Source organism: Oryctolagus cuniculus, chromosome 18 (assembly GCF_051225735.1).
Source record: "Oryctolagus cuniculus isolate XC-2025 breed Fujian yellow rabbit chromosome 18, ASM5122573v1, whole genome shotgun sequence".
In the NCBI taxonomy this organism is placed as follows: Eukaryota; Metazoa; Chordata; class Mammalia; order Lagomorpha; family Leporidae; genus Oryctolagus; species Oryctolagus cuniculus.
In genome coordinates, this window is record NC_142884.1 from 14934518 (window position 1) to 14944428 (window position 9911).

The window sequence follows — 9911 nt, forward strand, 5'->3', positions numbered from 1 at the left end:
AGACCTCGCTTCCCAAAGGGAGCGATTGGTGGACTCGGCGAGCAAGGGGCGGGACGAGAGGCACAGATTGGTAGCGTGAGAGGGGCTGAGTCGGGAGGGGCGGGACCAAGGCGAGCGATTGGCGGAGCAAGTGGGAAGGGGCGGTGCCGAGGGGGCTTGGCCGACGGGAGGAACGGATTTGGTCAGGAGTCGAGGGGCAGAGTCGAGACTTCGGATTGGGTCAAAGCGGGCTTGGAGGCGGGGTTAGGGACGCCAAGAGGGGGCCGCGGCGGCAGTGACGGAGCCTGGGAGAAGAGCGGATCTTGAGCCGGCAGGTGCGATTTCTGACCTCAAAAGCAGGAAGGAGGAACATTGGGAGGACACGCTCAGGTTATCTCCCACGGCGCTTTGCAAATACTCTTCCACAAACACCTCTGCTCTGCGAGGTGTGTCCTCCCCATGGTCCGACTGGCTCACCCTAAAGCAGCACTCCCCGCGTTGGTCTAGAGGGGACATCGCATTTCCCTACTCCCCGTCTTCTCCCTGGCGTGTGTCCCAGATCGAAGTTTAGGGGTCTGTCTCTGCCCAGCTGCGGGCCCAGAAAGCGTTCGTCTGTGAGATTTCTCCCTAGCAACCCCTGACGTGCCCGTTCTCCGCGAGCTGATTGGCTGGACCCAGGAACCTGGGCAGATTTTGCCTTTGTACTGCCCCAGCCCAAGGACCACAGAGACGCGGCGGTTTGCGCTCGGCCGATGTATTTGCACACAAGCCAAGGAGGGAAGACAGCGGGCATCGCGGCGGGCTGCACTCACGGGCAGTAGAAATCCCATTTCTGAAAAAGAGGAAGCAGAAACGGTGGAGAGCAAACCCAGTGAGCACCGCAGTGGGTCTAGCGGTTGGCCACATAAATGCTATGCAAATCAGCCCCAGTCCTCTAATCTCTGCTGAACCGAGAGTGAGAAATCACTGCCCATTTTAGCGGGGAGCGAACTGAGCCAGGCTGCTGGGGATCCAAGGGTAGGAGGGGTTCTGCCCATCTTCACCACCCAAAGGGCCTCCCTCGGCAAGCCAGGACACTCACATCTGTCTTTACATCAATTTTCCCGGGTTTCAGAGTCCGGTCCTCGCGAACGATGCTACTGGGGAAATAGCCTAGGCGAGCAGCCAGGTCTCCGTAGTAATCTCCCTGAACCTGAGGAAGAGGGAGCGACAGCCGGGCGCTGGGACCATGGCGAGCTCCGTCCTGCTGGGGGGCTTGGCTCCCGCTCCTCTCCCCAGCCTTGTCACTCAAATCTCAGCCTGTCACCTGCGCAGATGGCCAAGCAGCCACCCGGTCCCTCTGTATTAATTCTCACTTGTCTCCTTCTATCAAAAGATAAGAGCTGTTCATGGGTCTATCTTCCGTGTCTAGAAAAGATCTTGGCATCGCAGGAGGTGCCGTGGGGGAAGGTGTCCCTTCCCCCAAATGTGTTTCCCTTCATGTGGAAAGCCGGGGTTCACTCCCCTCCGACCTCACCCCCCCACACACACACACTCACACTGCCTCCCCAGAAGAGGCGTCCGCGGCCCTTTAGCTTGGAGAAGACATATACCACCTGGCCCCGGTATATGGTCAGGAAGCGGCAGTCGGGGGCCACGTAGTCCTGAAGAGCCACAGCCATGGAGATGGGGTCTAGGGCAGCAACAGAAGGAAGTGACAGTGACAGCACCTCTGCCCCCGACCCAGCACACACACAGGCCAGGAACCCACACTCCCCCCCTCCTTCTTCCCACTCTCACGGCTGCATTCCTCATCGGCACACAGCTTCCGCTCGGCCAGCTTGGGCATGGGGCGGTCCCCCGCACTAGGCCCTGGGGTGGCAGACAGCACGACGATGACACCGAGGAGCACCGGGGACAGGGACCGAGCCATCACGGCCATGAGCGAGAGCAACCAAGGGGAGAAGTGGTCTCTGGTGTGCTCTTGCTCTCCCTCTGGCCAGCAACACAAGGAGACCTGTGTTCTCTGTGTTGACCCCGCCTTAAACCAGACCCAATTTTACCCATACCACCTAGAGGCCGCCACCCAGCCAGAACCATTTCAAAGACGGGGTGAGGGCTGCTGGCTCACGGAAAGGCCCAGATAGGCCCTCAGCTGCCCAGGTCAGTCCAGGTGACAGCGTCCCCCTCAGCTTGGACTCAATCCCATCCTCCCAGGAATCTCGCTTAGGGTACCCAGGCCCCTCTGCTGCTCCCTCCAGGGACAGAACCAGAGAAGCCAGTTTGGAAAACCACTTGGAATTTCCCGTGCTGGGGGCAGAACAAGGCAGCCCTTTGAGGACAAGGGCCGCAGCTCCCAGCACTGAGTGACAACTCCATGGGGCCTCAGGGCCGCTGGCAGCCCAGCCAGCTCACTATTCACCCTGCCTGGGCCAACCCCTGCCCCTCTCAGAGCCCCGCCTTCCTCCTCTGCAAAATGGGGAAGACAGTGAAAGTGAACCGTGACAGTGTTCACCACATACATCTTATTAACGCAAGTGGAGGAGGGGCTACTACTCCCCTTTTCATATGGCAAAGGGACCGAGGGGGTGGGGACACCCAGCACCTTGCTCTCTGACCTCATGGAGCTCCTGAAGGGGTTAAATAAGAGCCCATTCAAGGGATCTGCAGGGGACCTGGAGGACAAAGCACTCCCAGGGATGGTCTGGACACAAGATCAGATTATTGCAACTAGATAAGCAGTAAGCTGCCGGAGAGAGGGAACAAGAAGTCCTCTAGACTTGAAAAGACCAGAGAGGGACTGGCGCTGCGGAGCAGGGGTTGAGCTGCTGCCCACAAGGCCAGCTTCCCATATCGACGCTGGTTCAAGTCCTGGCCGCTCCACGCTAGTAACAGCAGATGGCGGCCCAGTTCTTGGGCCCTGTGACTGTCAAAATCAATAAATGAACCTTAAAGAGAATCTGAGGAGCAGGTGCTGTGGCCCAGTGAGCTGAGTCACTGCTGAGGACGCCTGCACCCCACACACGACTGCAGTTTGAGCCCAGGCTGCCCTGCTCACAACCTAACGCATCCTGAGAGGCACAGTACCTGGGTCCCTGCCACCCATGAGAGTTCCAGGGTCCGGCCTCAGTTTGAACTTCCCATTACGTTTTTCCTTTATCCATCTGAGAGGCAGACAGGGCCCCCGCCCACTGGTTCACTCCCAAAATGCCTGCAACAGCAGAGGGCAGCCCCGGCTGATACCAGGAGCTAGGGACCAATCCAGGTCTCGCATGTGGAGGGCAGAGACCCAAGCACTCCAGTCATCACCACGGTGCACATTAGCAGGAAGCTAGAATTGGGAGCAGAGCTGAGACGGGTCTGAACCCAGGCAATCTGCTATGGAATGAAGGCATCCCAAACACTTGTCCCAGAACCCTCCACTTTAGAAAATTTTTAGAAATTATTCCTTTAATCAATAAATATTTAATGAGTGTGTACAAGGTGCTAGATCCTGATCCAGAAACTGTAGATTCCTCAAGGAATGAGAGACCAAGGCCTCTGGTGGGGAGAAAAGAGCCAGCAAACAAAACTTTTTAATAACTTCTTATTTATTTTCATTTTATTTGAAAGACAGAGAAGAGAGAGATCTTCCAGCTGCTGAAACATTAAGGGCTGGGCGAGGCTGAAGCCAGGAGCACAGCAGGTAAAGCTGCTGCCTGTGGTGCCAGCATCCAATAAGGGCTCCGGTTTGAGTCCCGGCTGCTCCACTTCTAATCCAACTCCCTGCTAAGGCCTGGAAAAGCAGTGGAGGGTGGCCCAAGTGCTTGGGCCCCTGCACCTGTGTGGGAGTCCTGGAACCCGCCCAGCTCTGGCACTTGCAGCCATTTGGCGAGTGAACCAGCAGATGCAAGAACTTACTGTCTCTCCCTCTCTAAAACTGCCTTGCAAGTAAATACATAGTTAAAAAGAAAGTCAATCCAGGTCTCCCCAGTGGGTGGCAGAGACCCAAGTACTTAAGCCATCACTTGCTACCTCCCAAGTGTGCATTAGTAAGAATGCAGGATTCAAAAAAGCAAAGCTGGAAATGCAACCCAGGCATTCTGAGGTGGGTGTGGGCAACCCAAGCAGTGCCCTAACCACTGCACCAAACACCTGCCCCACAGATATGTGTATTTTTTTTGAAATGCAGAGTTACAGATAGAGAGGGAGAGTCTTATCTGCTGGTTTACTTCCCAAATGGCCACAATGGCTGGGGCTGGGCCAAGCCAGGAGCTTCTTCCAGGTCTCCCATGTCGGTGCAGTGGCCCAAGAACTTGGGCCATCTGCTGCTTTTCCAGGCACATTAGCAGGGAGCTAGATCAGAAGCTTAACAGCCGGGACTTGAACCAGCGCCCACATGGGATGCTGGCGCTGCAGGTAGCAGCTTAGTCCAATAAGCCACATCATTGACTTCACCCCAGGGTATTTTTTTAGATTCACTTACTGGGGCCAGAGTTGTGGCACAGCAGATTAAGCTACCACCTGCAACACCAGCCTCCCATATGGGCGCCGGTTAATGTCCCAGCTGCTCTACTTCTAACTCAGCTCCCTGCTCACGCACTTGGGGAAGCAGCCAAAGATGGTCCAAGTGCTTGCCACCCATGTAGGAGACTCAGAATGAAGCTCCTGGCTTCAGCATGGCCCAGCCCGAGCTACTGCAGCCATTAGAATGAACCAGCAGATCAAAGAACTCTCTCTAACTCTGCCTTCCAAATAAACATTTATCTTCTTAATTTATTTAAAGAGAAGAGTGATGAGAAACAGATACAGGAGCCAGGAACTCAATCCAGGTCTCCTACAGGGCTGGCAGGGGCCCAACTACTTGAGCCACCTTTCACTGCTTTCCTGGGCACATTAGCAGAGCTGGATTGGAAGCAGAGCAGCTGGGAGCTGGGGTGTGGGTGCTGCAGATGGCAACTGCACCACAATGCACCCCACCCCTCCGCGCGCGCACCTGCCGGATATTTAGAAAGAACAAAATAATTAGCTGTGGGGACTATGGCCCCTAATGTTGATGAAATCACAAAGGGGTAGAAGTGGCTTCACTTCCCAGAGTCAATGCATTTATCTACTGCTGCATTAGTCATCCCACAATGTAGTAACTTAAAACCAACATTACCCTCTTTCCTGTGGGCCAGAAATCCCGGTGTAGCTTAGCTGGATGCCTGTGCCCAGTGTCCCCACAGGGCTGCAGCCTCACTTGAAGGCTGGACCGGGGAAGGATCCAGTCCCAAAGTCATTCGGGCAAGTGCTGGAAGGGCTCAGTCGCCTGTGGGAACTGGACTGAGGACCTCTGTCCGCAATGACTGTTGGTGGGAAGCTTCCTTGGCTCCTTGCCACACACGTCTTCAGAAAGCACACGACACGGTGGCTGGCTTCCCACCAAGCAGGACAGAAGCATCTTTGTAATCTTTTTTGGTTTTTTTGACAGGCAGAGTTAGACAGAGAGACAGGTCTTCCTTCCATTGGTTCACCCCCCAAATGGCCACTACGGCTGGCACGCTGCACCGATCCAAAGCCAGGAGCCAGGTGCTTCCTCCTGGTCTCCCATGTGGGTACAGGGCCCAAGCACTTGAGCCATCCTCCATTGCCTTCCCAGGCCACAGCAGAGAGCTGGACTGGAAGAGGAGCAACCGAGACAGAATCCAGTGCCCCAACCGGGACTAGAACCCGGGGTGCTGGCGCCACAGGCGGAGGATTATTCTGGAGAGCGGCGGCACCGGCTGCATCTTTGTAATCTTATCCTAGAAAGGACATCCCACCATTTTTGCTACCCAGTAGTCCCCCCCACCACACACCTTTATCTGCAGCCTTCACTTACCTGTGGTCTGAGAATATGAGATGGAAAACTCCAGAACTAAATACTTCCTAAGTTTTAAGTTGCATGCCATTCTGAATAGCATGAAATCTCAAGTCATCCTGTCCCACCCTGCCCAGAAAGTGAGGCATCCCCTGGTGCAGTGGACCTGAGCCATGTGTGCTATGGTGCTTGTGTTCCTGGGACTCCATAAAACCATGGCCCCAAGTACAACAGCCGCAAAGCTGGCAACTCGGATACGCAGGAGAGCAGCTGTCAAGGGCTTCACTTAACGGAAGGTCAAGTTCTCAGTAAGAGCATTGCTCGCGAGGTTGCTGTGATCCCGGGCAGAACAAACCCACCTGTGAGAGTGAGAAGGGGGCAAGCCATGCTAACTTCGCTGCTGCACCCCAGAGCGCCAGTCCCAGCCAAAATTAGAAGGCGCCCCACCAGGACCCGGGGCTGTCTGGTTCCAGGTGTGTGTGTGGGGGGGGGTCCATGGGAGGTATCCCCTTGCAGGTAAGGGGGAACCCTGCATTCACGAGGCAGGTCACTGGGTCCAGCTCACACTTGAAGACACCCCAGGTGTGGACAGTGCAGAGTGGAGACCAGCAGCACCCACCCTGGAGGCCACCTGTCCATATCCAAACTTCATACGGGACCAAGGCAGCCATGGCAACCCCCACACCCCCTTTCTGTACTCCGGCCACACAAGCAGGACACGGAACGGCACACTTCTCTTGAGCCCCAGCACTGGCACCCGGGGCTTTCATCCCGGCCCTCACAGCCTTCGCCCACCCCAGGACCCTGGCGCTTTTCCCACCCCTCCCCGGGCGGGCTGCTCTGCAGCACCTCCGCTCCAGGTGCTTGCCAGTCGCTCTCTGGGATGCTTCCCCTTCAGCTTTCAGGCTGAGGAGAAAAGCAAGCCACGGCCCAAGGTCAGGAGGAGGAAGCGGTGTCGCATGGTACTCACCTCTCACCTCCACACTGTGCTGCAAGCCCAGTTTCCAGAGCCCCCGCCTTCCCCTCAGGCCTTGCCCCGGGCCTGGCCAGCCCATGCTTGTTTCAAAGGCTGGACACGCAGGCCTGGGGCCAGGGAGGAGTCTGAGGAGACAGGCCCTGAGCAACGCCCAGCTAAGCACGCAGACATCAAAAGCAAAACAGCTCTGCTCCAGGGACCCTTCTCAGAGGCTTTTCTTTTTGAAGATACATTTATTTGTTAGAAAGAGTTAGAGCCATAGGGAGAGACAGATCTTCCACCTGTTAGTTCACTCCCCAAATGCCTGCCACAGCTGGACTGAAGCCAGGAGCCAGGAGCTCCATCTGGGTCTCCCACCTAGGTGCAGGGGCCCAAACACTTGGGCCATCTTCTGTTGCTTTCACAGGTGCATTAGCAGGGAGCTGGATGGGAAGCAGAGCAGTTGGGACTCCAACATGGGCTGTCGGCAGGACAGCGGCCTACTGGGCTCTCCTTGATCACCGCCTCTCCCTCATCAGAATACAGTATCTGAAGCTGGCTTTTCGGTTTTGCCATTGTACACCGTCTCTGGAACAGCGTTTAGCATCTTACGTGTACATGTGTGTTAGATTCACATGCCAGTACTCAGTAAATCCCTGCTGACGTGACTCTTGGGAAGTGCCTGGTGGTGGCTGTACTGAGTACAGGTTGAGCACCGCTAACCCTGAAATCTGGAATCTAGAGGCCAGCACTGGGACCTAGTGGGTAAAGCCACCACCTGTGATGCTGGCACTCATACGGGGGCTGGTTCGAGTCCCAGCTGCTCCACTTCTGATCCAGCTCCCTGCTAATGGCCTGGAAAAGCAGTAGAGGATGGCCCAAGTGCTTAGACTCCTGCACCCATGTGGGAGACCCAGAATAAGCTCCCGGCTTCAGCCCGCCCAGGCCTGGCTGCTGCAGCCATTTGGGGAGGGAACCAGTGGATGGAAGATCTGTCTCTCCCTCTCTCTTTAACTGTGCCTTTCAGATAAATAATTTAAAAAAAAAAATCTGGAAGCTAAAATCCAATACTTTTTTGAATACAAATGTTGACAGCCACAAGTGAGAAATTCCACACTGAACCTCCTGTGACAGGTCACATTCCAAACACAGATGCACTAAAAATATTGTATATTTAAAAATCTGCATAAAATCCCCTTCAGGCTCTGTGTATGAGGTGTACACCAAAAAATAATGAGTCTTGCGTTTAGATCTGGATCCCAAGACAACACAGGTCCACGCAAATATTCCAAAACCCGGAACACTGCCAGCTCCAAGCACTCTGGGTCGGTTCTACTCACCCTGCACAAACACAGAGGGGTTCCTTTTTACTCAGCAAGAAAATGACGCTCTGAGTGGGGACATCACCTGTTTGCAGGGTGACAGCTAGGAGTCCCCAGAGTAGAAGCCAGAATCGGCTGACACAGAACCCACCAGGCCCACCCACAGGTGCTGGTGTGGTGTACAAGGTGCCTTTGCTCACCCGTCTGCACCAAGGCTGCGCCACTCAGCAAAGATGGCAATTCCGTTCTTCCAGTCCCTCAGACCACACAGGCATGAAAAATCTCGATCGGCTGTTCCTCCTTCCTCATTTCTAACAATTCCTCATCAACAGAGGCGGCGAGGCTCAGAGCAGTGCCAGGGAATTACATCCAGAAAGAATCAGTGTCTCAGTCTAGTTGTGGCCAATTTTTTACCTCTGCCAAATGATCTCACTTTTCTATTTAAAAATTTTTTAAATGATCTATTTATTATTGGAAAGGCAAAGTGAGATATCTTCCATCTGCTGGCTCACTCCCCAGATGGCTGCAACAGGCCAAACCCAGGAGCTCCACCTGATCTCCCACATGGGTAGCAGAGGCCCATGTACTTGGGTCATCTTCCATTGCCTTCCCAGATACACGAGCAGGGAGCTCGACAGAAGGCAGAAAGACTCACACTGACACGGACAGGAGATGCTGGTGTCGCAAGAGGCAGCTTAACCTGCTGAACTACAAAACTGGTCCTAAATTATACAGGTTTTGAGCTGATTTTTCCAAAAAAAATTATTTACTTATTTTTAAAGTCAAAGCTACAGAGAGCAATCTTCCATCTGCTGGTTCATGTCACAGATGGCAGCAACAGCCAGCATGGAGCCTGCCTGAAATCAGGGGCCAGGAGCCAGGGGCTTTTCCCAGCTCTCCCACATGGGTGGCAGGGGCCCAGGTAGCTGGGCCATCATCTGCTGCTTTCCCAGGCCATTTACAGGAAGCTGGATTGAAAGAGGAACAGCCAGGACTTGAACCGGCGCCCACATGGGATGCTGGAGTTGCAGTTGGTGGCTTTACCAGCTATGCCACAGCCCTGACCCGATTTTAATCAACTTAAAAGTTCCCAGGTCAGTGGAAAACAGCCCAAGTGCTTGAGCTCCTGCCACCCATGTAGGAGACCCAGATGAAGTTCCTGTCTCCTGGCTTCAGCCTGGCCCAGCTCGGGCAGTGGTGGGCATTTGGGGAATGAATCAGTAAATGAAAGATCTCTGTCTCTCCCGCTCCAACTCTGCCTTTGAGATAAAACAAACACACACACACACACCCTCCAGGTCAGGTGATAGCCAGCTGAGCATCCCTGCTGTTGACCCTCCCTTGGTTCCCACAGCTCAGCTGCTCACACGGCTGCCTGCCAGAGGCCCCTGCTGGCCACACTGCTTGTCTCATCAGCAGCTTCCCACACGTAGCCGGGTTGGTTTGGGGGCATCTTCGTGAATCCCATCCTCATGGATGCTCAAGCAGGAGCTGCAAGCTGGAGCCCCAGCGTGTCCAACGCAGACTGCCACTCCTACGACCCTTCCCCGGAGCTCCTTCCCTCATTAAATCCTTCCCTGGTCCCTACGAGACCGCTGCTGCCAGACGGCCCTGGTGCACAGATCAGAAAAATGAAGGAACACCTCTTTCCTGACACACCTGCATCTGTTAGGAAACCGCTGGGGAAAAACCGCACAGTGCATGGCACCCCTGGGTTCCTACTTCTGTCCTGAGTGCTGACTGAGGTGGAGACAGACAAGTGCAGGGCAGTGAGCCTTCCCAAGCCCGCAGGCCCCAAAGTGCTGCTGTGGGGGAAAGCAACTGTGCAAGGCAAAAAACCAAGACAAAGGCTGTG

General features: G+C 54.9%; 1 protein-coding gene across 1 annotated transcript; it reads right to left on the minus strand.

Annotated features, from left to right (window-relative positions):
- Window positions 1-717: 717 nt before the first annotated feature.
- Window positions 718-2044, minus strand: MIA (MIA SH3 domain containing). The gene is made up of 4 exons (XM_002722298.6): window positions 1759-2044; window positions 1518-1651; window positions 1061-1171; window positions 718-811 (listed from the first exon to the last, which is right to left on the minus strand). Exons 1-4 carry the CDS (start codon window positions 1898-1900, stop codon window positions 788-790), a joined length of 411 nt encoding a protein of 136 aa, XP_002722344.2. The 5' UTR covers window positions 1901-2044; the 3' UTR covers window positions 718-787.
- Window positions 2045-9911: the final 7867 nt, after the last annotated feature.

Excerpts from the sequence above, each read along its gene's own strand:
- MIA (XM_002722298.6), bottom strand. The coding sequence starts at position 1,900 with ATGGCCGTGATGGCTCGGTCCCTGTCCCCGGTGCTCCTCGGTGTCATC. Across the intron at positions 1,652-1,758 it reads TGCCGATGAGGAATGCAGCC|ACCCCATCTCCATGGCTGTG; the intron begins GTGAGAGTGGGA and ends TTGCTGCCCTAG. Across the intron at positions 1,172-1,517 it reads GCCTCTTCTGGGGAGGCAGT|GTTCAGGGAGATTACTACGG; the intron begins GTGAGTGTGTGT and ends CCTCTTCCTCAG.